Genomic DNA, 26,975 nt, shown 5'->3' with positions numbered 1-26,975 from the left:
CTTAGAGGAAACATAAAAAAAGGTGGCTTTCCAAATCAAGTCAATAGAGCGAGAGTTGGATGTCCATCTTCTAAGATTCCTCTCCATCCAAATATGAGATAAAGCAGCCCCGAACACAAGCTTATCAGCTGTATCATAGATAGAATAACCAGAAAAATTCATGTCCAACCAAAACCATTCCCGAGCGAAGGGGAGAGGACTCCTACGACTGGGCCAAAGGGTGCTAAGGGCTTTTTTTTTTCTTTCCAGATGGTAGAGGTAAAGGGGCAGGAAAAGAAAAGGTGGTCGATATCCTCAATGCCATTCCAGTAAAAAATACAGGAGGGAGAAACAAGGATATTGCAGTGAAGGAGGAAGGCTTGGGTGGGGAGGCAAAGGTTAAGGGTTCTCCAGACTGTGAAGCTGTAGCGGGGGATGTGGCCTTTGAACCAAACTATTTTGTGCCGAAGGACGGGAGGGGTTGGGGTTCTGACAAAATTCCAGGCGAAACTGAATCTAAAATGGCCATTAGGGGAGGGGAGCCAAATAATCTTATCTGTAGGAGAGGGGTGAGGGGTGGGGGGGAGGACCAGACTTGAGAAAGACCGGGGGGGGGGTGAGGATAGGGGGGACCAGGAACCACTGGAGATGTTGAGAAAAGAGGAGCAGATTTGGGGATTCCAGAAGAATAAACCGACCGAGCCCCAAGGAAGTTGTAAAGGACTCCAAGGGGGTGCTAGGGATCGAGCCAGAGGGAGATGAAGGACCCGTCGGCAATCATAGAGGAAATTGCATGGAGGGCGAGGGGGCGAAGGAGAAGGATTTTACGCCAAACCCAGGAGGAGTCGGCAGGAAGGGAGACGGTTCAAATGGAGTCATTTTTTAGGAGGTAGGAGTATACCTAATTTATCCCAGATAGAATCATGCTTAGTGGAGATTTTCCAAATGAGTTTGAGGATACCCGCAATGTTGGAGTAATGGATACGGCGAAGGCCAAGATCTCCTTCAAATATAGGGAGGCAAATGGACTTCCAGCTGATGCGGTGGAGGAGTTTGGAAGCTTCTTTCCCTTTCTATAGGAAAGCACAGAAGAGGGATTCCATTGCTTTTATGGTTGACTTAGGAAGGCCATAGATGCCGCACCCCAAGGATTGTTAACCACTTGGTTGGCCAGGTCTCTTAAGTTCTCAAAAGTTGTACAAAAGTCATATCCCTCGCCATAGTTTCACAGCCTGGAGAACCCTTAGTCTTTACCTCCCCACCCAAGCTTGCCTTCTCTACCACGACATCCCTGTCTCCCCTTCTTGGACCTTGTGTTGGAATGGCCACGAAGACATACCCCACCTCTTCTTTGCTTACCCATTCACCTCCCCCATCTGGAAAAAAGCCCTCTCCTCGATCTGGCCCCGATGCAGGAGACCCCTTGCCTTTGAGCGAGAATGGCTTTGGCTGGACATGACATTCTCTGGGACCACTATCTGTGACACTATTGGGAAGCTTGTTTTTGGCACCGCTATTTATCATATTTGGATGGAAAGGAACCTCAGGAGATGGAATTCCAACTCTCGGTCGTTTGATTTGATTTGGAAAGCCATCTTCTTCGACGTGTCCTCTAAGCTTAATTTTATTCGGCACAAGCATTTTTTGGATACCCCAAGGAACAGGCATATTGTTGTATCCTAGGGTCTTGATTTGTTTCTCTTGCAGTCTCCCACCTCTGCGTAGGTCGGGTTGATTGTTCTTTGTTTTCGCCCCCTTTTTTTCCTTCTCTCTTGTATATTCCCCCCCCCCCCCTTTTTCTCCCTGCCCCCTCCTGGGGTTTGGTAATATATTCACCAAAAAAAAAAAAAAGTTCTGCCAAACGCTTTCCCGGCCAGCAGTGGAATTGAAACATAAACTATAGTGAGGAAACACTCCGAGGAAGCTTGAGCATCTGACATCCAGATATTCATGAGCTGGGCATCTGATTACAAAATATCCATGCGGATTTTGGAATTATCCCACCGACACCATAATCTACCATTGTCATGGCTTCAGTAGTTAAAACTAGCAGTCCAGTTTAGAGCAAGAGATCTGGCAGTGCTCGAGGAATTCCCTTCCTTAACACAAGTTTCAATCTGCACGCAAAAAGATGCATGGGTCGACTTGATCTAGTTCTTAACAACTTGTTTACAAAAGGTGTTTAGGCTTCCCACATTCCATAAAAATCCCTTATTCATGGAAATGGGTGGGTTTTTTTGAAGCAGGAAGACCTCCGGGATCCTGCGGAACACTCCACACTAATGTTGGCTAGAGGGCCATGATACTTTTCAATTAGGAGGGCATTCCTTCCAGGAGAACTTGATGCATGATTTTGCATACCTTTAGCAGAAGAGGACTCTGTAGCCCAATGTTGGCCAGAGTGAATGCTTGTTGAAGAGTCAACAGTCTGATGATGGAGAATCTTCACCTGGTCCTGCACAAGGGATTGGGACCGCGACATCGCACCCTCCCCTATGCTGGGGTCATTATCAGCAGAGACACCTTTCACAATTGAAATCTGTGCTTCTGGCTCCATTGCCCCCAAGTGTTGCTCCTCCTCAACGTGCTGCTTCGCCGCGACATTGCAATCTTTGTTGGGTCCCATTAACTTCCTGAGCCCCCTCGTGCATCTCAGGACTCAAAGAGCCTTCTATGTTAACCACCGAGACCTCCCGAGCTTTTCCTTACCTTCCAATGCAAGTAGTCCTCTCTTCATTGTGACATGGTTCAAGAGCTTTGAGAGATGCCATATGAGGAATGGCCTGGTTAGCTTCAAGAACTGTTGTTACCGGTCTAGGGGATGGCCCCCCCAAACCCTCCCGACCATCCATACTGGTTTGGTTCTCCCTCGAGGTAGCAGGCCTTTCCGTAGGCACAGTGGCACACATGGCATTTTGGGGAGACCCCACACAACCCAAAAGAGTGCAATTGGATATTAGAATCCAACGCAGGTTGGGATGTCCCATACCAACCACCACATCATCTTCCGACCCCACATATGGCATTTTGGGGAGACCCCACACAACCCAAAAGAGTGCAATTGGATATTAGAATCCAAAGCCAGGTTGGGATGTCCCATACCAACCACCACATCATCTTCCGACCTATCATGGCAGGCCTCAACCACGTTCTGATGGCACCCAGATGCATGCACCACTGGCAGAAGAGTCTCAATTCCCATGTACAAAGACGAAGACACCTCTTCCCCCTTCTACACATATGGAGCTGCTATGAAGAGGACAAAAGGAGGAGGATTGCACACCTGTTTCAGCACCCAAATGTCGCACAAAGCCACAGACAATAGAAGGGACTGCTGGACAATGAGGCAGAGAAGGACAATCTGGCTGGCCATTTCCAAGGTTGACTTCATAATCTGCCAAAATGGTGAAGGGATTGGGTTACAGGGGATTGGCAGGACTGCATAAGGTTGCAGAGATGCCTGCATACTCTGATCCATGTTTACCAACGATAGGTTCCCTCACCCATAGCAGCAACCCATGAGGCAGAGAAGGACAATCTGGCTGGCCCTTTCCAAGGTTGACTTCATAATCTGCCAAAATGGTGAAGGGATTTGGGTTACAGGGGATTGGCAGGACTGCATAAGGTTGCAGAGATGCCTGCATACTCTGATCCATGTTTACCAATGAACTGAACGAAGCATGTTTCCCCCTAGGTTCCCTCACCCATAGCAGCAACCCAACTTGGCGGACAGTAAGGGACGGCAGAGTAGAGTTCAAAATGTGAAAAGGGGAGAACGGTTGTTCACGAGGAACCCTAGGCGAACTACCCTCAGTCGTCTAGGGTCTCCCTCTCCCCCTAGTCACACCCCTGGTGCAGGAAACAGCCACCAGACCACCCTCCATCGAACCAAAGTGCTCATTTCCATCCACTGCTGGCTGTGCTCCCCTGCCCTCAGTAACACCTGCAGCTCTGTTCCTGAGGAAAAGTTACCTTCCCCCTTGAACAAATTCCATGAGCTGAGGCCTCCTCCTCGCTCTCGAATGCTGAAGGATCTGCAGAGATGGAAGGCCTCTTGCTGAATTTCCAAGCATTCTTCATATGACCCAAAGAAAGGACTCCACATTGTGATGAGGAATGGTCAAAAACCCTGCACTTCATGCATTGCAGGGGCCTCCAGTCAAAATGTACTTCCTGCTCGAATCATACCCCCTCTTCATTGCAAACCCAGATGGAATCCACCTGGTCGACTTCAGCTGATAAATCTACGCATAATCAGGCATAAGCAAGATGGTCCTTTGTCTTGGTCCTCTTGTCCATGAACAAGGGGTGCTGAGCACACTCCCAATAATGCTGAGTCCTTCAAAGACCAGAAATGGAAGGGAAGATTCGATAAACTAACCCAGGCAGGGACTGAAGAGAAGTTTATCTCGCTTCAAGGATGGTTGGGACTCCAAGCTCGAATGAACTGGGGCTTTCTTTGAATGTACCAGCGGCTGTTCTCTAAGACCCAAGATTTGTCCTCCCCCATGTTGAACCTAAAAATGGAGTAATCACTTACCAAATTAATCTCTATTTTTCCCGATGTGCTCCAGCATTATGCAGCAATGCTTTCTGCAGTGGCAGGCTAAGTAACTTTTCTGAGAGATAAGTGACCTCTTAGATTATCCTTGTCTCTTGCAATATATCTGTTATGATTGGCTAATGGTTTCAAAGCACTTGTGGATTTCATAGAGGAAACAATGATCTATAATGAATGGCTACAACTGTTGATACAACCTGGGTCCACGGTCAGCCCTTCCGTAGCAGTGACTGTAGAAGGAAAGGATTAAGATACCCATCTTCAATCAGGAAAAAAAAATGTCTTTATTCATCCCCTTTATTAACAGCCATTCCTGTGTTCTTTGTTAGACTCAAACTGCTTCAAATTAATCCAGGTTGGAGAATCAAGAAGGTTGTTACATTGGTAGAACTCCAGTTTTTTAGGTAGCGTTTTCTGTGAGTGGTTGATTCCCTGCACAAATTATTATAAAGTAAAAAAAGGTAAATACAACTAAACTTAAGACTTACAATTCAACCACAATGTTTTATTTTTTGACTAAAAATGTATAATTCTAGAAATAACTGAAATAGCAAATGGAATTTGTTCCAAGATGTTTGTTTTTGTTTTGGTTACTTATCCACTGTGATAGACTTTTTACCAGAGTAAACTAAGCAGGTAAACACTTATAGGTCTCTGATGCTATGTTCTTGATGGCTGTAATCAGATTTGATGCATTAATTACCACGAGAAAGATTTTATGTGATTGACATTCTATGATCTGATCCAAAATCTGCTTTCCCATTGGCTGTGCTGTTCTTCTTTTTCTTGACAAAAGGTAAAGTGGATGTTACTACATCTATCAATCCTACTTTTTCTCCTTCCTCGTGTAGGTTTTGCTGATTATAAGGTTTCTTCAGCATGAGCACCATCTTGGTCGACCTATTAACCAAGTAAGCATTTAAAACATTTTAATAGACATGATTTCTATTGAGTTGGATTTTGAATATGCCATATCTATGCTACTGTGGTATGGAGTTGGTATTTAAATATATCTTGACAAGGTTTTTTTTTTTTTCATTATTAAAATCTCAAAGTCAAGCAGATTTCAAACTGGTGTAAATAAAAGTGCAAGAGAAGAAAAATATGGTAGAAAAGGAAGTATGCATGCTTAGTCACCGATAAGGAGCAATCAAGTACTTGCAAACCTGTTGTAGAATAAAACTGTTTGCAACCTTTGACAGAAGGAAATAACAGCTGTATTGAATGAAAGAGGAGTGCTTGCATGCTACTTGCAGTTACAAGGGGATTGGAATGCTTTGTTGCTTTGAGCTTTACATGGGTCCATTCTCCCAAACCCTAGCTCAAGGGGAATCTTCTGCGTGGAAGAACTCTAACAACAACAACATAGCCCTATCTCAACTAAATGGGGTCGGCCACATGGATCCTTGCTCTCCAATTAGCTCTATTCAAAGTCATACATGATACGAGGCCTAAGCTAAGCATTTCTTTCCTCACCACCTCTCCTATGATTATTTTAGCCCGCCTCTGGCTCTTTTAGTTCCCTCAATCTGAATCAAATCACTCCGCTGTATTGGGGCATCCCTAGGCCTCCGTTGAACATGCCCATGCTACCTCAAACAACTCTCTCAAAGTTTATCATGAATCGGAGCTACTCCCAACCCAGCTCTAATATGGTCATTCCTTAATTTATCCTTCCTAGTTTTGTCACACATCCATCTCAACATATTTATTTTCGCTACACTTAATTTGTCTATATGAGTATATGGTGCTTCTTAACTGCCCATTCCGCACCCTGACAGTCCTATAAAAATGTTCCTTTTAAGATTTAAAGGAATACGCCAATCACACAACATCTGGATACACCTTTCCTCTCCATCCATCCTATTATAATCCTCTGGGCAACATAGTCCTCTATGTCACCTTCTTTATTTACGGTTGAGCCCAGATATCTAAAATAATCACTTTGTGGAAGAACTTCCCCCCTTTTGCAAAATCTCCCTATAAATAGGTCACTAGGATTCTTCTGATTTTAATAACATAACATCAATTTTGAGTTTGGTTTAATAATCTGCTATCTGATCATTCACCTGAATTTTAGTCTGACAGTCTTACCCCTTTCATAGTGTCACTAGGAAGCCTCTGTAAGTTCAGATCCAGCTGAGTTTTTTCAGCATATATTATAGCCTTTAGAAGGAAAGCTTGATCTGATCATTTGATTCTGTTATATCTGATTTCTCCCAAATCTAGATTTTTGTCCCTCTGTGTTCGATTCTGTCTAGTACTGTTTTAACCCTTTAAATCAGAACTACAGTAGTATGGAGTCAACTTCCTGCCTTTGCGTGTTGATTGTTGATCAGAACCTTATAATCAGACCAGAGTATTGAGAGAGAGAAGAAGAGAGGAGAAAGGGAAGCACGCAAATCCCAAGAAGGGAGAGGACCTGCAGCCAGAACTGAATACTCTGCCGCAGGTCTGGTCCTGATTTATTTAAAATAAAGTCTAAAGAATAAAAAGGACAAGTGTGCCCTTACATAAACCGACATTACAAAGTGTTGGGAAATAAACTAGAACAAAGACTAAACTACCCTTAAACTACTGTTTTAACATTTGTCTTAGCTACACCCTTATTTCCTCATAGTATATATGTCCATGTAACTTCTTTTGAAATGGTGCTCTCCAAGTGTGAAAGCTTCATGAACTGGTACCTTTATTTGTCAGCATAAAATTGATTACTCTGAAATCAAACAACACTTCTGGGAAATAAATAAATAATCATTATAGTTATTGTCATTGTGCTTATATATGCATGCATGTATATTCATCACTTCTCACAAACCCTTTCCTGAATGCTTTTCTATTTTTAATGTTTCTCATGATAGTGTTTTAGGGATCTCTTCCATACACAGGAAAAAAAATAAAAATAATCCTTTCCCTATTCTTCTAGTGCCTGACGCTTCTCTTCTCATCATCCAGGTGAAAGGACTAAAAAAACATTACAAAGTCTTACCCAGGCCCTGGATCATTTTTATTTTGCTCATGTATCAATGCACATATTCATTATGTGAATGTTACCCCATTTAGCGATGACAGTTTTATCTGCATATTTACCTGTGAACACTTAGTTTTCATTTTCACACTACGAGATTTTTTGGTCTACTCTTTATGTAAGCATTGGCAGAATGTGCACAAGAAGTCTCAACACTAATATAGGTAAGATGATAATATTTTTATGGGCTGATGTTCTCTGTGCCGCAGCGCAGCCTGCGCCCAGACTCATTGGCCTGTCATTCAGGGGGGCAGGGTGGTCATTTTGCCAACCCCCATGTGTCTGGGCGCAGCCTGCGCCCCCGGCACAGAGAACATTTGGCCTACTTTTATTGTCGAAGATATGGCCACCTATTATGTGGGTGAGTTTTCATGTATGCAATGGAGATATTCATCCTTGTTCTTTTTCTGTTCTCCACTGCCTCATTTGCTTTGTTCTTTTAGTGAATTCCATAAGCAATTTATTTTGTGTCGCTTCTGTTACATGTTCCTGCAGAACCTTGGAAGCCTTTTGATGGATTTTCTTTACTTCTTTGGGTAAGTCTAATAGTTTTGTATTTGAGTGTATTGACATGCTTTAACCCTACCAGGTTTTATTTGATGAATAATCTAGTCAGATGGTTTTGACAATTCATTCTTTTTCTTTGCTATCTATCTGTCAATATGGACCAGTAGGCATCTTTATTGCGAGGGGATAGTACCACTTGGAGAGAGGAGTCAGAGGACTATAAACCTCTCAAATATTAGTTGAAAGTTAAAGAATGTAACAGAGCAAGAAGAAAGATGGAAGTAGAAGGTTGAAGAAGAAGAAGAAGAGAAGAAAAGATGGTGGAATGTTGTGTGTTAGAGAGTTGTCTCTACCACACTTATATTACTTCACTAATAAGATGAAAGGAACATACAACTCCCTAGGGAGGTAAAAGGTAAAAAAGAGAAATTACAATATAAGACAACTGCATAACAAACTAGTTCCTAAAGTCAAGGTTTAAAGTATCGGTATCGGGTATCGGAGATACGTATTGAACGGTGCAAAAGCGCATGAAAATGGTCAAAATACACATGGAAATACACTTTTGGACACAAAAAACAATATAAACAAGCAATATATAACATATTTCATGCATAAACACTAAAATGGAGAATAATGTATAGCCAGACAAGTGCGTTAAGTTGAAATTGGTATAAAAGATGAGATTTCTTACATGTAGAGTCACTATAGCCATGAAGAATGTCGGGGTGGATCAAACTCATGTTTGGATGGATCTTTAAGAGTATAAGCGACTAGGATGATGTTGTGTACCAACCGAACATAAGCATAATACCGACTTCAGTCGAAATACTGATGTTAATGTGTCTCCCACTCATAGTAGAATCGTGTGTACTGCTTTGAAGTGGCTAATGTCGGTAAAGCACTAAGTTGTGGTTGTGCCTCACTGTATCCATAACTTCCATACCCTGAAGAAGCCCCATGTCCGTAGCTCGAAGAAGCACCTGACGCATACTGCGCATGGCCTGATGAAGCACCAGCATGATCTGAACTCATGCTAAGTGACTCCATGCCACGCATAAGCACATCATTATCATGTGGATTGTGGGAACGCTTACTGATCGTGTCGTTATGTGATAAAAAATGAAACCCTAATTAAACTAATTAGAATAGTGGTAAATAGGGATCGAATCCACAGGGAACTGAAAAGCTAAATTTACTAAAATTGATGTGAATGTTGTTTTGAAAATCAAATTTGCAAAATTCAAAACTAAATTAAAACTAAGTAAATTAACAAAGAGGTGAATTAATGAGAAGAAACTATCCCTAGGCTTTGAATCTGTTTTGGCATTATTACCTAATTTCTGGCGCATACTTCGGTTCACTAGAACTACAAGTTCCAATGAAACCACAAAAAGAAATATGATTCCAGGCTACCCTAAGTATAACCTATTCTGTCAAGCACTATCGTCTATCGCTTTCGCTTGGCACGCTTAGTTTGATTGGTTAAAGGCTATCGTCGGTGTTTGCCAAAGATCACATATAGAGAAACCATTGTTTGAATAGAACAAGTGAATCACAGATACAAATATTCTAAACTAATTTAACTATTAAAAATCATCCACAAGGGAAGGGGTCTTTAACATCAAACAATCAAATATGCTTTACAATCAGAAATCTAATAATAATCAACCAAAAAATTTCATCTAAACCTAAGGATGGAAAGGAGACTTAGCCGCTCATGGTGCGAATCGACAGAAGGACGCTTTGGAGATGATGATCCATGGAGTCAAAACACAAGAGGCTGAATTGATGAAATGTTGATCGATGGTGCTCAATGGAGGCGCTGGATGGAGGTGTGCTTGGCGATCTCTGCGAGTTGCTGTCTAGGAAGAAAACGTTGGAAGAAGAAGAAAGGGTTTGAGAAGGGAAGAATAATGGTGGAAGATGGAAGGGCTGCTATGCTAGATCATGGATTCAGAGGATTAGAGTCTAGTCCGTTAGAGCCTAATAAGGGTTAAAAAAAAGGAATAAATAAAAAATAAATAAAAATAGAGCGTGAGAGAGATGGAGAGATAGAGGAGTTGGGATTTGAGGATAGAGAGAATCGTGTGGGGATTGGAGAGAGAAAACCTGAGATGGGTAAGATAGGATCACAGAGTGCTTTGGAGAGAGAGAAAGGAGAGATAGTACCCGAGAGGGTTTAGGGAATTGTGTAGGGGTTTTTGGGAAGGATGTGAGAGCCGTGGGGAATTAGAGAGAGATTTGAGGGAAGAGATGATTTAGGGAAGAGAGAGGAAATTTAGGAGAGATAGGAGAGAGAAGTGGGCAGCACATGGAAGAAGTTAGAGGGATTTTACGGGAGATGGAATTTAGGAAAGATGGGGACGTGGAGGGGTTTTAGGAAAGATTAGAGATTTGGGAAAAGGGAGAGAAAATAGGAAGGATTTTGGAAGAAGGGAGAGAGAAGAAAGAGAAGAAAAAAAAGAAAGGAAAGAGAGGGAGAGAGGAGAAGGGGGTGTCTTGGAGAAAAATTCTAGGAAAGGGGGAAAGTCGCGGCTAGCCTTCTGCGCACAACCTATTCTCCAAATTTAATTCCCTATATGCCCCTTTTGTAACAATTTTTGCTTTTCCTCTTTTGCCCTTGCACATAAGTTATGGGTCCATATGAGTACATTAGAGCACCATTCTTCTAAACTGACTCAACTTCGTCCATTTGGCATCAAATACGCGAAAGTCCTATAACACCCTGCAATCACAATTAAATAGTAAAATGGAATTAATTAAATCAAAGATATTAAATTAAAACCAACAATTAAATAGAAATTTAATGTATAATTACAGCCCGATCACTTACCCTTCTAACTGTAGGTCTGTTGGTGACCACCATGATCAGTATCTTGGGTAGCATGTCTGTATCCTCCCTCACATGTGAACTGCATCCCAGCATAAGTTGATTTGTGTGAAAAATCCCCTTCAATCTTCGATTTTTGCTTCTTAGATAATGCAAATGATGATGTTTTCCTACTGATTGAGTTGTTTTCCACTCTTGAATGGAATCCCTAAGTTGATTTGTGTGAAAAATCGAGTTTAAATCCAAGTTTTCAAGGTTTTCCAAGTGGTTGGAGAGTGTTTTTTCCGCCTCTACAGTTTCTGGGTCGTGTTTTTGGCAAAAAGTGAACTTTAAGTGGTTTGTATCGATATGTATCGGCCGATGCATATCGATACATATTAAATCCATAAAAGTCGGTAGATGAAGTATGTATCAACTGTATCGATCATATTGTATCGACCACTATCGACTGTGTGGTGGTTCATCTAGTACCCGTGGAGGCAAGCGAGGGGGAGCTAGGGCTCACTTTGTGACATCTGAGTCTGAGATATTTGGACCCCAGCCTGCTCTTGATTCCCTTTCACAGGATGATATTGCAGCCCTCCGCCGGCTGATGTCTCACCTTGGAGGGTCAGCTACTGGTTCTACCTCTGGAGGGTCAGCTACTTCTGCCTCATCTTTGCAGGTCTCGTCTGCTCCTTCTACTGCACCCACCTGGATTATTAACTCTGGAGCCTTTGATCATATGACTGGTATGTCACAGTATTATGATTCCTACTCCATTTGCTCTGGCTGGGACAAGGTAAGGGTTGCTGATGGTTCCCTTTCTTCTGTCTCTGGTAAGGGTAATATGAGAGTTACTCCTATTTCCCTTGAGTCTGTCATTCATGTTCCTGATTTTGCTACTATCCTATTATCAGTGAGTCATCTAACCAAATCCTTAAATTGTTGTATCACTTTCTTTCCTTCCTATTGTCTCTTTCAGGATTTGGAGACAAAGAGGATTATTGGCAGTGGGACTGAAAAAGGAGGACGCTGCCTTCTTGAACCAAGGTTACTTGATCAATCTATTGCTGCAACTTATGTTTGTTGTCGGAGTGACCGTAGTACTTTGGAGTCTGTAATGCTTTGGCATCAACGTTTGAATCATCCCTCTTTTGTTGTTATAAGGAGACAGTTACCCCACTTGTTTACTTCTTTTCCTTCTTATGTTTTTCAGTGTGAATCTTGTATTTTGTTAAACATTGTCGCACATCTTATCCTTATTGTGGTAATAGATCTACAACACCTTTTTCTCTTGTTCATACTGTTGTTTGGGGGCCTTCTCCTACTACTTTTTTGTCTAGATTTCGTTACTTTGTTTCATTTGTGGATGACTATTCTAGGTCTACTTGGACTGTTTTGTTGAAACAAAAGAGTGATGTTTGTGATGCTTTCAAGGATTTTTATCAACTTATCAGTACTCAGTTTGGTACTTGAATCCAAATTGTTAGGTCTGATAAAGGGGGTGAGTACATGTATAGGGGGCTCCAACAGTTCTTTACTGATAATGGCATCATCCATCAACTAGCATGTGTTGACACCGCTCAACAAAATGGGGTGGCTGAGAAAAAAACCGCCACTTGTTGGAAATCACCAGGGTTTTTCTCTTTGGTATGCATGTGCCTAAGACTTTTGGTCTGATGTACTTCTTACTGCTGCCTTTCTTATTAACCGGATACCAACTCCACTCCTTGGCTCCAAATCTCCCCTGGCTCTTCTTTCTCCTTAATCCTCAGTCTTCTCCTTGCCTCCAAAAGTCTTTGGTTGTGTTTGTTATGTTCATGTCAACAAATCAGCCCGCACCAAGCTTGATCCTAAAGCTCTCAAGTGCGTCTTCTTGGGCTACTCTGATTCAACCAAAGGGTATAAGTGCTACCATCCTCCTTCCCGAAGGCGACGTCTCTCTAAAGATGTCACCTTCTTTGAGTCTATTCCTTACTTTTCTTCTCCTCAGCATCCTCTTCAGGGGGGAGAGTACTAGAAGTGAATAGGACGTTGATGTCATTCCTTTTCTATCTCCCTTGCCTACCTCCACTTCCCCATTCCTACTTAATATTGGAAAATACAAAGAAGTGGATGTTGTTGATGCTGATGGTGTTGTTTATACTGATGCTAGTAGTGGTGGTGATGCTAGCAGGAAAAAAGAATACAAGGGAATAAGATTAAAAAATGTTGTATTCATAAGAGGTGAATGCTTGTTGAAGGGAAAAGGAAAGCAACCCTGGTATGCGTTGAAGGGAAAGTAACCCCGCCAAAACCCCTCTTTGGATCCTCATCCTCAGTCTCATCTTCCTTAGTCAGGTAATACTTCTCCTTCTTGGTAATGAATTTCTTATTCACCCAAAAAAAAATACTTCTTCTGAATTAAATCTTCCCGTTGCTATGAGAAAGGGGAAGAGAGCCTGTACTAACCTATAGCCCAGTTTGTTTCCTATGACTCTATTTATCCTATAGGTATTGTCTTTTCCACTGCCCTTGAGTCTTCTTCCATTCCCAAAAATGTCATAGAGGCCTTATCTGATCCAAAATGGATGTAAGCAATGCCTGAGGAAATGGTGGCTTTGGAAAAGAACAATACTTGGACACTAGTTGATCTTCCCAGGGGAAGAACTCCAGTTGGATGCAAATGGGTTTATACCATCAAGTATAGATCCGATGGTATAGTGGAAAGATACAAAGCTAGGCTGGTTGCAAAAGGGTATAGTTAAGTGTATGGCATTTACTACCAGGAGACTTTTGCCCCTGTAGCCAAGCATAACTCAATCAGGGTTCTTCTTTCAGTGGCAGCCAATAAAGATTGGCCAATGTAGCAATTAGATGTGAAGAATGCATTTCTTCATGGAGATTTAGCAGAAGAAGTGTACATGCAGCCTCCATTTGGTTTTAAGTGTCCCTCAGCTGAAGGAAAAGTGTATCTCTTGGAGAAAGTTTTTTATGGCCTCAAACAGTCTCCTAAGGCTTGGTTTGAGAAATTTAGACAGGCTGAAAATGGGTATTATCAGAGTTAAGCTGACCACACCTTGTTTATCAGAAGAGGTAATGGTACAGTAACAGCTCTCATTGTCTATGTTGATGACATTGTAGTAACTGGGACTGATGTTACTGAAATAAACTGATTGAAGTCTTATCTGGCTAAACAGTTTAAGATCAAAGACCTTGGACTCTTTAAATACTTCTTGGGTATTGAAGTATCTAGATCAAGGAAAGGAATCAACATCTGCCAAAGGAAATTTGTCTTGGATCTTCTGAAAGAGACAGACATGATGGGATGCAAACCAGCAACTTCCCCCATTGATCCGAATCATAAGTTTGGTGATGAATGTGGTTCTTCTCTTATAGATGCCAGCAAGTACCAAAGATTAGTTAGGAAACTAATCTATCTCTCTTTGACTCAAACAGACATCTCTTATGCAGTTGGAGTAGTGAGTCAGTTCATGCATGCTCCTAGGAGTGGACATCTGGATGCAGTGTATCACTTCATTAGATACTTGAAATTCTGTCAAGGAAAAGGTCTTATATTGAGGTTGATCGATACTTCATCAAAGAGAAGCTGGATTCTGGGTGCATTTATACTCCCTTTGTGAAGACAGGTGATCAAGTAGCAGATATCTTCACCAAGGGTCTCATTCCTAGTCTATTTAGTACCTTATTGTGCAAGCTGGGAATGTATGACATTTATTATCCAGCTTGAGGGGGAGTGTTAGAGTTATTAGAATGGTTATACAAGGGTTGTTCTGTCATTGTCTTATTATTAAAAATGGCTAAGTTGTATTTATGTTATTTCTTCTTATTTCTATTTACCTCCCTAGGGAGGTCTATGTAATTCTTTGAAATTATTTATGAAGTGAATATGTGTGTTGAGAATCACTCAACACACATAATCGATTATTCTCCTAATCTCTCTTCTTCTTCCTCCTCTCTTCTCTTCTTCTCTTCTCCTCCTCCTTTGTTGCTGTAAATTACTTCTCCTTTACTAGAATCGATCCTCTTTTAAGTTCCAACTTGGTTGGGTATTATCAGAGTCAAGCTTACCACACCTTGTTTATCAGAAGAGGTAATGGTACAGTTACAGCTGTCATTGTCTATGTTGATGATATTGTGGTAACTGGGAATGATGTTATTGAGATAAACAGATTGAAGTCTTATTTGGCTAAACAGTTTGAGATCAAAGGTCTTGGACTCTTTAAATACTTCTTGGGTATTGAAGTATCTAGATCAAGGAAAGGAATCAACATCTGCCAAAGGAAATCTGTCTTGGATCTTTTGAAAGAGACAGGCATGATGGGGGTGCAAACCAGCAACTTCCCCCATTGATCCGAATCATAAGTTTGGTGATGAATGTGGTTCTTCTCTTATAAATGCCAGCAAGTATTAAAGATTAGTTGGGAAATTAATCTATCTCTCCTTGACTCGACCAGACATCTTTATGCAACTGGAGTGGTGAGTCAGTTCATGCATTCTCCCAGGAGTGGACATCTGGATGCGGTGTATCGCATCATTAGATACTTGAAATCCTGTCCAAGAAAAGGTCTTCTTTTTGCCAGGCATGACCATTTGCAGATTGAAGGCTACACAGATGTTGATTGGGCTGGTTCAATCTCTGATAGGAGGTCTACTTTTGGGTACTGTATCTTTGTGGGTGGTAATCTAGTTACCTGGAGGAGCAAGAAACAACCAGTTGTAGCTAGATCCAGTGCAGAGGCTGAGTTTAGGGCCATGGCTCATAGAGTGTGTGAGCTTATATGGCTAAAGAGACTACTTCAAGACTTGAGTTTTGAAACTGAAGGGCCAATGAGACTTTATTGTGACAACAAAGCTGCTATAGACATTGCCCATAATCTGGTTCAGCATGATCAAACCAAACATATTGAGGTTGATCGATACTTCATCAAAGAGAAGCTGGATTCTGGGTGCATTTGTACTCCTTTTGTGAAGACAGGTGATCAAGTAGCAGATATCTTCACCAAGGGTCTCATTCCTAGTCTATTTAGTACCTTATTGTACAAGCTGGGAATGTATGACATTTATTCTCTAGCTTAAGGGGGAGTGTTAGAGTTATTAGAATGGTTGTATAAGGGTTGTTTTGTCATTGTCTTATTATTAGACATGGCTAAGTTGTATTTCTTTTATTTCTTCTTATTTCTATTTACCTCCCTAGGGTCTATGTAATTCTTAGAAATGATTAATGAAGTAAATATGTGTGTTGAGAATAACTCAACACACATAATCGATTATTCTCCCAATCTCTCTTCTCTTCTCCTCTTCTCCTCTTCTTCTCCTTCTTTGTTGCTGTAAATTACTTCTCCTTTACTAGAATCAATCTTCTTTTTAAGTTCAAACTCCACCACACCTATATTACTTCAATAATAAGATCAAAGGAATTACATACACCTTCCTAGGGAGGTAAGAGGTAAAAACCAGAAATTACAATGTAAGACAACTACATAACAAACTAGTATCTAAAGTACCCTTATTACATAAACTCTAACAATATTGAGGGCCTTGCATTTTGCTCTGTATAGGCCATACATTAAGATACTGAATTGGAAGATGGGTTCATATGATACCATCTTGTGTACTGCATAAGTGGTATTGTATGGTAGCAGAGTCGTAGATTGTTAAATAGTGATAATTAGATCTCTTGCCCGTGTTAGTATGTTGCTTTATATTGTTGTCTATTATTTTTGTCACATCTCTCACTATCATTACTAATGACCAAACATGTAATTTTTTTTAGGAATCTGTTTGATCCACGGCAAATGCGTATTTCTATCCAAGGAAATGGGATTTATGTTAACAGGGAAAGAGGACATAGGTAATAACATGTTGCTTTATTTGCTCGAACTTGTTTTCCATTAAACTTGTCTCGTTGTATTCTTCTTTTGTGTAACTTTTGAGGGATTTTTACAACTGAATTTTGTAGCATTGATCCAATTCACATCGATGATCCCCTTTTCCCAACAAATAATGTAGGGAGGAATTGCTTTCGCATACATCAATGTATCAAGGTCAGCCTTTATTTTGTTTTCATAAAATTCCGTTAAATGTGATACGCATGATTGGAAACTCTGTAAATAGGATTTGATGTATTAGAGTTAGTCAACCAGTCAATTAAAAAGCGTCATGGATAATAACTCTTGTAATAATTAAATTTTGATTTTAAAATTAGACCAGATAAAAAATAAAAGGAAGAAAAGCATATAACTAATTGGAGTTATGTATAACAGAAATATCTTACATGTTTTGAGGCAGTGGTTGTTTGTTGTATGTTTCTCAATATTTTCTGACTGCATGGTGCAGGCATTTGCAGATGCTTATTCTTCCCTGGAGAATGAACTTACATCTCTCCCAAGTAATGGTGATCCAAGTGCAAGGCCATCATATAGATTACTTCCAAAAATCGTCCCAAGTATTCATCATGTATAGTGAGCTTTGATCAGCTCAATGAAATCTAATCTGGTGGGTACTCTTAGTCAACTTAATATGTCCTACAGCTAAAGCTAAGTTGACACAGTATTTGACAATTGGTGGAATCACAGTAAGTTGATTATTTTTAATTTCTATGGAGTTTCTTGTGACTTTCGGACACCACCCCCAATCATTATATTTTAACTGAAGAAGGAAGACCTTGATATTTTGGTCTCGGAGGTGTTTGTGCTTTCTGTATTGGATTATCAGTTTTGTCTTTTAGGGGTTGCGCAAGCTTAATTTTGGTAGGTTTCCTACTAGGGGTGGCAATCTGTGGCCCAGCCTGGCTATCCTGTGCTGAGCTGATTACTTTAATGGTTTAACCAAGATTTCAAATATCAGGATCCAGGACTGGATAGGTATCAACTGATATGAGTCACCCACTCTGACCTGATCCTGGACGATCCAAAGTGGGAATAAAAAATAACTAGGTAATGTAGTTCTAGATAGGGTAAAGCCCTACTAGAAGCCAATCAAACCAGGACCAATAACAAGGAACTAAGGAGCTGTTGGTTCTGCAGTTTCAGTTGGACAGAATTGCAATTTTAGGTCAAATCTAGGGCTTAGGTTAGGATAATGGAAGGGGGGCTTCGGAGGTATGGCTAGGCAGGTTTATAGGACTCTAATAATGTAGGTATTATAGACTTTTAAGAGTTTTGAAAATTCTGTAAAACTGGGCAGTAAGTCAGGATCAACTATGGGTTTTGGGGAAATTAATGAAGGATGAGGGGAAGGGTTTTGATGGACAAATATGGCTGAGCCATAGTTGTCAAGGCGTCGCCTAGGTGACGCCTAGGCGTCCAGGCGCCTTGGTCGACTTGGGCGCCTTGGTCGCCTAGGCAGGCACCTTGGACGCCTTGTTCGCCTAGTTGGTGTCGCCTTAAACTTTGGCCCTCTCCACCGCCTTGGATCGCCTAACCGCCGTGACAACTATGAGCTGAGCAGCAAGATCTAGAGTTTAATGGAGTTAGGGTTTATGGGATTCAAACAAAAAATAAAGGGGAGCGATTGGGGGAAATGATTAGAGGGTTAGAAGAAGAAATTGGGTGTCAAACTTACTGGATATTCCACTGGCAGCAGCTTGAACAGATGTGAAGGATAGAACCACCTTCGAATTGAAGAAGATCCTCCCAGCCGTCACGGCGTAAGGAGTCAACCGGATTCCACCAATCCCTTTCCACCTTGAGATCCAGAAGGATGCACATTCACAAGGAGCAACACTCAACCGAGCAGGGCAACAGCAATGGCAGCAAACAAAAGCTTTTCATTAATCAAATTCGTATCCAGGGCTTTGCCCCCTTACAACCTTATATAAAAGACTCAAAAATAGACTTCTACTCTAAAAAGGAAAAGCCTAACCCAATCCTTAACTTATTAGGTAACTTAAACTGACTAGGAAACTAAAATACTAAAAGAAATAGATTCAAAATATGGCTGGACTTATAGAGTCTTAATCCAGCCCAACTTACATCATATGACCACTTAACCAAGTCATATCATCACTTAAATTGAACCAATTTGAACCGGTTCAATTAAAAAAACATAAAAATAAACTAAGTATTGGGCTAATTCCGTATGCAACCTATATACCCCTAGTTTAGGCTCATTAAAGTGGCCTATTACATCGAAAACCCTTGGGATCAAAGGCCCAACATATATATATCCCAACCCTAGACTTATTTCTAAAGAAATAATCCCATTTCGGTGATGAATCTGCATCACTAGGCCTAACACCATTCCAGCTTGGGGAAATGAAGAAAATTAGGCCTTACTTTAGGTACCCTTATACAACTAAGGATATTGGTCTGCCCCTGCTGATTTCATACCAATACTTGAAACCATGGCTCTAATCTGCAGGAAAACAGTCTGAGTAATAAGCGGCTTCCTTGGATTCCGCCTGCTAGCCTGAATTATTAAATGGGCTGGTTTTGGGTGTGGGTACTAGGACCTACTGACTAGTATGGCCCTCTCACTGGACAACACCCATCCAAACCTGCTCAAACCTGGTCAATGCTTGTATTATAATTAAAAGATTATGATATATGGAATTGCTATAATTTTTTTCCTAGTTTTTAGATTTTCTGCTTGGGCACCTGAACCTCCTCAATTATAAAATAAACAAGTTTGGTCTGGGCATGTAGCCGGAGACATTGTAGCTTATCCACTAGAACCCACCCAATTGCCACCTCTAATTCCTGTAAAAAACTGTGATAGACTTGGAAGGATTATAGCATATTTATACATGTATTTGGATTATATTTTAATTTCTAATGTGCAGACGAATCGTGGCAAGCTTTCCTCCAACAAATCTGGCCTGTGGCTTTGCAACTACTACCTCTTTCACGAACTGTGAAAGAGCGGAGGTGTAAGCGCATAACCATAATCACTATGAAGCCAGGTGCATTTTCTGTTGTCCATCATCTTTATTATTTTGGGTACTTGGTATTTTGTTAAAAAGAATAAGATGGTTCATGGCATTGGATGAAGTTACAACCATAGTCTTAAAACCCAAGAAAGAGAGATTTTTGTTTATCAAAGGACGAGGAGACTAATATCTTCAAAATGAGGCTGTTGAGGGAGGGTGGGAGGGAGGATATCTTCACTTCTGCCCTGCCTTTCCCCACCTTCTAATGCACATTTGCACCATTTCTGCAGTCACTGGTCTTTGTTGCCCACATCGAAAGCTGTTAAGGGGATAAAATGGATGGTTGGGACTTGCCAGCATATAGCAGTTTGGTATGTTGAGCAAATGCTGCTTTTCTATCTGATTGCATGGCTTATCTAACCCTCTCTTCTGGGATGGTGTTTAAATATTTGATTATAGATCACTGCACATGGCACTTGTTTCCCTATTGAAGGTCTTACTGCCCCCAGAATTTGTTGCTAAAGTTTAGCTACCCCATCATCCTCTGTCCATTGATCTGAATGTTCCGTCATTTTAGTACCACCCCCTCCTCCCCCACTAAAGAAAAAAAAAAAAAAATTTCCATTTGGGGCAATTTTCATGCGGTATTAATACTGTGCTCTTGAGATTTACAGGACTTCATCAAAGTCGGATGATCAGTGGGCCTGGCCCAGTAGCCAGACATTTTAGGTGGAGTTTTCGGGTTCTGAATGGAACAAGGTATGACTGTTATTGTGTGTCTAAAGGGATTCCCTTCTGGACCAGCAGCAGCAGGTTTCTTGGTCTAAAGATGAAATGGGCAAATGGATAGTGAGCCATGGATAAAGTCTAGAGATGACTGATATCATGTTGGTTGAATTTTTCTAACAGATGGACTGGGGACATGGCATAAGTCCTAGTATATGTGCAGCTAGCTCCCATTGCTGTCCATGGAAGAATTGAGCATGAGCCTGTTGCACACTCTCTTTTGAGGCTAGTAAAGAGAGTCCAACCTTAACGGAGCTATCCTCTTGGACATTTCCTTGTACCTGGAGCAGGATTTGAAAATTTCAGTTCCAGCAGTCCGCTTAGTGATGTGCTGATGACATGGTCAAAGTACCTTCTCATTATGATATTGAATTGAATGTATTATATGACCCCCCATAGTTGCAGCAGAAGTAAACCTTACCAGGATGCCAGCTATACATGTACCAAAAAGACTACTGTACTCAAGTAGTAACATTTTTCTTTCATGAGAAAGGAAGAGAAAAATGTATATATTGATCAATGTATTGGTGTAATGTCACATTTTTATGGAGGACAACTTATATTACTATTACTTAACCGTAAATAGTAAGGGGGTTTAGTGTGTCCAAAGAAAATCTGAAAGCCTAAAATAAACTCTCATGCCCAGGAATGTGCAGGAGAGAAGAATGTAGATCATACTGTATATTTAATTGATTGTATTCAGGGTTTGAAAATTTTGAAGTGTGCTTAAATTTTATTTGATCAAAGTTTCTAACTGCCAACAACAGTAATGGACACTTTCTGTCCCTCCAAATAAATTCCTGTCCAAGGGCATTGTGAAAGTGTTATTTCTTTGTACCATACTTCCTGGTCTTCCTTTTTGCTATTAGCTACAAACTTCATTTATTCTGTATTATGATTGAATCCACCAGGGCAGGCAGCGTTGAGATTTGTAAGTACCAGAATCAGGGACGGCAAATCAGGTTTATGATTCTACATTTTTGACTCAGGCATGCCATATCACATTCAGGTTAGTTCAATTTGGGTCTATCAATTACGATTTGTGTGAGATATTTATTGATCCCTCACCTGTGGTAAAAACTACCACTAGTCCAGACGATAGAGATATTCTTGTATTTTTGTCACTTTATACCATATTGTTTTGTATTTATCAGTTGTCACTGCTCTAATATGAACTTTGTTTATACACACATGCATTGCATTTTTTTTTTGACATTTGGTTACTGTTTACAAAGATCTTTAATATCAATAGCGCACTCCTAGGGGATTACAGAGCTACTATTTTTGCCTGGAAGGCTTTAGAACTGAATACGAAAGGAGAAACATTTGCTTCATATGCCTCCACATGCAATTAGCTGGTCCTTTTCTTTTCCCCCTTTCAGTTTTTCGATGCAGTTAACTGATCAATTTGGTTGGAGAGAAATGTCCTGGGTTTTTGAAAGTCATTTTTTAAGTGTATTGCAGAGGTCCTTAAAAGAAATGTGGGACTTGCCTACTGGTGTCAAACTATCAAAGACTTTCAAGGAATCTCAAGTTGTCACTCGGCTGATAATCCTAATAAGATGATTAGGAGTTTCCTTCAGCTGACCATCAGTAAAAACCTCGTCAAAGGAATGGTACCCAACGAAAGGGCCTAACCCAGTGCTGTCCTGAGTGGGATGAGTTTAGAGTCGGTCCTAATCTTTGGTATTTTTTTTTCCCGAACGTGAGGAGTTACCTTGCTGATTGCAAAAAAAGAGAGGATGAATTACACTTTAGTCTCCACATGTTGACAATGTCAAATGCATATCTTGCTTTTCACGAGATTTCAGATACCTTCCTTCGGCTGTTAAAAAGGAGAGGTAAACTTTGACAAAAGTAGTCTTTATTCATGTTTAGCATGAGTTCTGTAGTGATCTAAATACCCCTTCAAATATTCGTCTTACTGTGTTATGTCCGAAATCCACCCTATTTTTGGGCTTTGTAAAGTGAGACAGGATTTGAACACATCATTGACAATGTGAACCCAGTTTTTTTATGTTAGAAGAATAGAAGACCTCTTTATTTTCTTTTGGATCTCTCTGTTTCGTTGTAATTTTTTTTTTGTGCAAATTAAGTAATTACATGAATTTTTTTTTTATTATTTTGGGAAAAGGAATGTCACCTAGTCGCGCAGCGCAATGTGTACCTGTGTGCAAACACATTCGTGTGCAAAATGATTGGTGCACCCCTGGTCCTTTCCACCTTTCCAGGGTGTGCGCCGGTCATTTTGCACGCTTCGTTGCACGACCGGGTGGTGTTCTTTCTCCCTATTATTTTTACAGCCAATGAAAAATCATATTTTACAAGAAAGTTTTCCTTCACCTTTTTACAGGGAAACAAAGCGAGCATTTAAGTAAAACAAGTGGAGCTAAATTATAAGTGGTAAAATTTTTATGGGAAAAGGATTGCCACACTGCCAATGTGCAGTTTTCCTCTTACAGGATTTTTTGTAATAATTTTTCTCATCTGTTTTGAAAATAAGGGCCATATATGAACGATATTATTTCTAGGACACCCATTGGTGTGACATGCAGATCCTCCTCACACTGACAGCGTGGGGAATCCTCTCCCAATTTTTATTCATAGGAAATGTTTCATTGTAGGTAAACTTAGGGTGCACCCCACTATTTTAGGTCATGGAACTGTAAAATAAATTAAGAGAAGTAAAATATCTCTTACCATATATCACTTCTAAGCATTTTTTTCTCACACAAAAATAAAATAAAAAAAGGAGCTAGTGAATTTTTGCTTCTTTCCTCCTTGTGAGGATTTTCTCTTCTGCTAGTGAGTGTTTACTTCTCTCCTCCTTGTGAGTGAATCACCATGACCATTGGAAGTTGTCCAGGTGGAGATGAAGATGAAGGCAAAAAATACTTCATGGTAGGGGCAAATTTGAGGACAGCGCTGTAGTAGCCTAGAATAATTCGGCATGGAATGTTCAAGAAGAGGTGGAGGTTTTTAACATAGAGGCAGATGCAGACGTAGACACAGACCAAGTCGACGAAGGCGAGTTTGTGGTAGGGGACGAATTGGAGGATATCGCCGCAATAGCCTGGAATAATTCTCTGGTGGGATGTGTCTTTCTAGGTATGTCTCGTCACAAGCAGGTTGTGACCGTAGCGTTGGTCTTTGCATGGTTAAGACGAGGTGGAGGCCGCTCTAATGGAGGCCGGTTGATATTTATTCTATTGCTCCCCAAGATTTGTTTTCGAGCTATTCTTTCCATTCGTCGCCGGTCTAAAGTTTGTGTTGAACTTGTTATCAGGTATGGAAGGTTGTATATGTTTTGCTATTTTGATGAAATCGAGTGCTATAGGAACCATGAAGACCCTTCATCGACATCCACGTCGAGGCTGAATTGTTCTCTGGCGGTATAGTTGGCACAAGTGCTGTTGCGTATGAGGGCCGGGCGACCACCAGGTATGTACCCTAACTCCTTTGTCGTTATGCATGCACCATGTTTATTCGGTAGACACGGTCTTAGGTATATATATACCACACACTAGATACCACTCTAGGTATCTAATGGTACAAGATAAATCCACTAGATACCACCTTAGGTATCCGATGTCACCCAAATCGATGCAAACATATTAGATACCTCCCCAGACATTTGATGGCACATAAGTCAAGACAAATCCACTAGATACCACCTTAGGCATCCAATGGCACATGAATTAAGATAAATCCACTAGATACCACCTTAGACATCCAATGGCACACAAATCAATGCAAACACACTAGATACCACCCTAGGCATTTAATGGCACATAAGTCAAGATAAATCCACTAGATACCATCATAGGCATCCAATGACACGCAAATCAATGCAAACACACTAGATACCACCCTATGCATCTAATGACACATAAATCAAGATAAATCCACTAGATACCACCTTAGGCATCTAATGACACATAAATCGATGCAAACACACTAGATACCACCCTAGGCATCTAATCAACATAAATCCACTGAATACCACCTTAGGTATCTAATGGCACACAAATCGATGCAATCACACTAGATACCATCCTAGGCATCTAATGGAACAAGTCGCATGCATACACACTACATACCACCTTAGGTATCCAATGCCACGTAAATCAATGCAAACACACTAGATACCACCTTGGGCATTTAATGGCACATTCGCATGCATTTTATGTAAATCAATGCAAAATTATTTTTTTGTTTTGTTTTCTAGTGCAAGAGCTCTATTGTCCGCATTATAAGAAGTATTGCTGCACCGAGTAGGTACGCGAGTGGAACATGGGGTTGTGGCCCAGACTGAGGGAGAGGGTCGACCAGACTAGCCTCGGGCGTATGTGCCAGCTGATAGTGCCGGAGATGGATACTCTACTTGCCGAGCGTTGGTGGCCTAGCACGCACACTTTCCATATTCCAAAGGGGGAAGAGACAATCACCCGTTGTGTTTTTACATGAACATGGGCCTACCTTTCGTAGGAGAGCCCGTATGTCTCACCAGGGAGGATCGTTTGAGGCTTGTCAACCTTACGGAACGTTCTATTTGGCTGACTGCCCTTCGTAAGACTTTGGAGGGTCACGTGGTGACCGATGACTCTCCCCCAGTGCTCCTGGATCAGGCCGCCCAAAGCTTTCTTCTCTACCTGATAAGAGAGGTCCTCTTCTGTGATGTTAGAGGAGTTGGGCCTCACCTTTGCCCGCTTTTTTGAGGACTTCGACCAGGCGAGAGGCCTCTATTGGGGAGGATCTGCATATGCCCATTTTATGGGGATGCTAGACCTGGTCCCAATTGGCGTACCTGGCCTCATAGGCTATGCCTATGTCCTCTGGGTATTCCTCTTTCCTTTTTCTTTTCTTTTTTTGCATTTATTGGTTCTTTCCTTGGTATATCATCTCACCATGCTTCATTGTTTCTTGACAGATCTGGTGTTATAAGGTCTTGGGGGTCCATACCCCTAAGCTGAAGAATGTGTGGGCTTGCCCATTTTCGAGGGCTTCTCGGTGGGAGTCGAGGCAGACCGACAGAGACGGTGCTGCAACTTCAGAGGATTAGCTGCGAGCCCAGCTTGACTCCTTGACTGCCAACATTGTATATCCTTATCTTTTCATTAATTATTTATGTGCTTCCGAAATGACTAAGCTAATTCATCCTACCCTTGTTGTAGGTTATGTGGCAACCATTTGACGAGGAGGACGCCCCAGTCGTGGACGAGTACTTGCACGCCCTTGAGCTTTGCTACAAGTGAATAATGTTTCGGGGCCTGAGTGACAATATCCTTTATTTGGGTGAGAGGGTCACTCGCCAGTGATTTGGGTCTCAGCTTGTCCCTACCCCTCCCCCAGGTTTTATGCAAGGCATCAACCTAATTGCTGACGAGGCTGTATTAGAGCTGGTAGCGGACATCGATGCCATGGGATTGTTTGTTTTTGACCAGTTTTATCAGGCCTTCCTGCATCGAGAGACAGTCTGCGTCCCCCTCACCGAGAGGGTCCCCTGGTAAGTCCCTCTTACTCTATCTTTGATGCTTTTGCCATTGGTTATTGAATCTAACACTCTTATTTTCTTTTTCAGTTTCCAGGTCGTCCTCTCATCCTTGGGATTTATGGGTTGGAGGTCACCTTGAGACCTGCGGGGGATGGTACCTCCCGACTTGTTCCTTGAGTAGGTGGGCCTTCGACCTTGAGACTGGCAGGTATGAGAGACCACGTCGCAGGTTACCGGGGGTGGACTATGCCCTCGTTGTTGGATAGCCATTCTTCGGTCTGCCTTCCGGAGTGCATAGTGCCCGACAGTAGCCTGGGGCTTCCTCTCTCTTATGATAGGGTAAGCTCCTACCTATCTGTCTTTCTTGATGCAATCCACTCATCATGATTCTGACTAGCATTATTGTGACAGGTCGACGTAGAGCGGTACGCAGACATGTGCCAGATGATGGGGGATCATGGATGCAATCCTCTATGAGTGATCGACGATGGTTCGGGATCAGGTGAGTATCCTTTTTAGCTTGGGTTATTTGGACATGCTACCTAGGGTACTCATATTCTCTTCTTATAGGGTCGCTTGTTGGCTACACAGAGGGGAGATCTAGATGACTTGCATGCCCGATCGGAGCAGCTGGGAACACTAAGCGGTTCCTTCAGTTTCAACGCGGTTTACTCCGTTGGATGCTTGCAATAATCTTAGACACATAATGAGTAGTAGGAGGAGACTTCTGCTCATTGCTATTCCCTGCAACATGTGAACATTGAATCACTGACTGAAGCAACTAGGGTAACTCACTGACTGAATCAACTAGGGTAACTAGGGGTGCAAGTTTAGCCCTATCGACCCGAACCCGCCCTGGCCCGCCCTGAGCCCGAACAGGGTCTGGGCTGAGATATTTGGCCCTGAGGGCAGGTTAGGGCTGGAAATTTCTGA

The 26,975-nt window shown here is 41.5% G+C and overlaps 1 protein-coding gene across 2 annotated transcripts in view; it reads left to right on the top strand.

The window, feature by feature from the left end:
- Positions 1-19,894, top strand: part of LOC122666894 — a 54,995-nt gene extending 35,101 nt beyond the window's left edge. Inside the window, exons 11-16 of one of the 2 annotated variants that reach the window (XM_043863005.1) lie at positions 5,392-5,451; positions 8,064-8,104; positions 16,667-16,744; positions 16,853-16,937; positions 17,230-17,388; positions 19,676-19,894. In XM_043863005.1, the coding sequence (XP_043718940.1) occupies positions 5,392-5,451; positions 8,064-8,104; positions 16,667-16,744; positions 16,853-16,937; positions 17,230-17,355 (390 nt within the window). In that variant the 3' untranslated portion in view covers positions 17,356-17,388; positions 19,676-19,894. Of the gene's footprint in view, positions 1-5,391; positions 5,452-8,063; positions 8,105-16,666; positions 16,745-16,852; positions 16,938-17,229; positions 17,799-19,675 lie in introns of those variants that run through there. The other variant, XM_043862996.1, reaches the window with a different exon arrangement.
- Positions 19,895-26,975: the final 7,081 nt, after the last annotated feature.

Source organism: Telopea speciosissima, chromosome 1 (assembly GCF_018873765.1).
Source record: "Telopea speciosissima isolate NSW1024214 ecotype Mountain lineage chromosome 1, Tspe_v1, whole genome shotgun sequence".
NCBI classification, from domain to species: domain Eukaryota; kingdom Viridiplantae; phylum Streptophyta; class Magnoliopsida; order Proteales; family Proteaceae; genus Telopea; species Telopea speciosissima.
The sequence above is the reverse complement of the archived record's forward strand: the minus strand, read 5'-3'. Positions and strand labels throughout refer to the sequence as shown.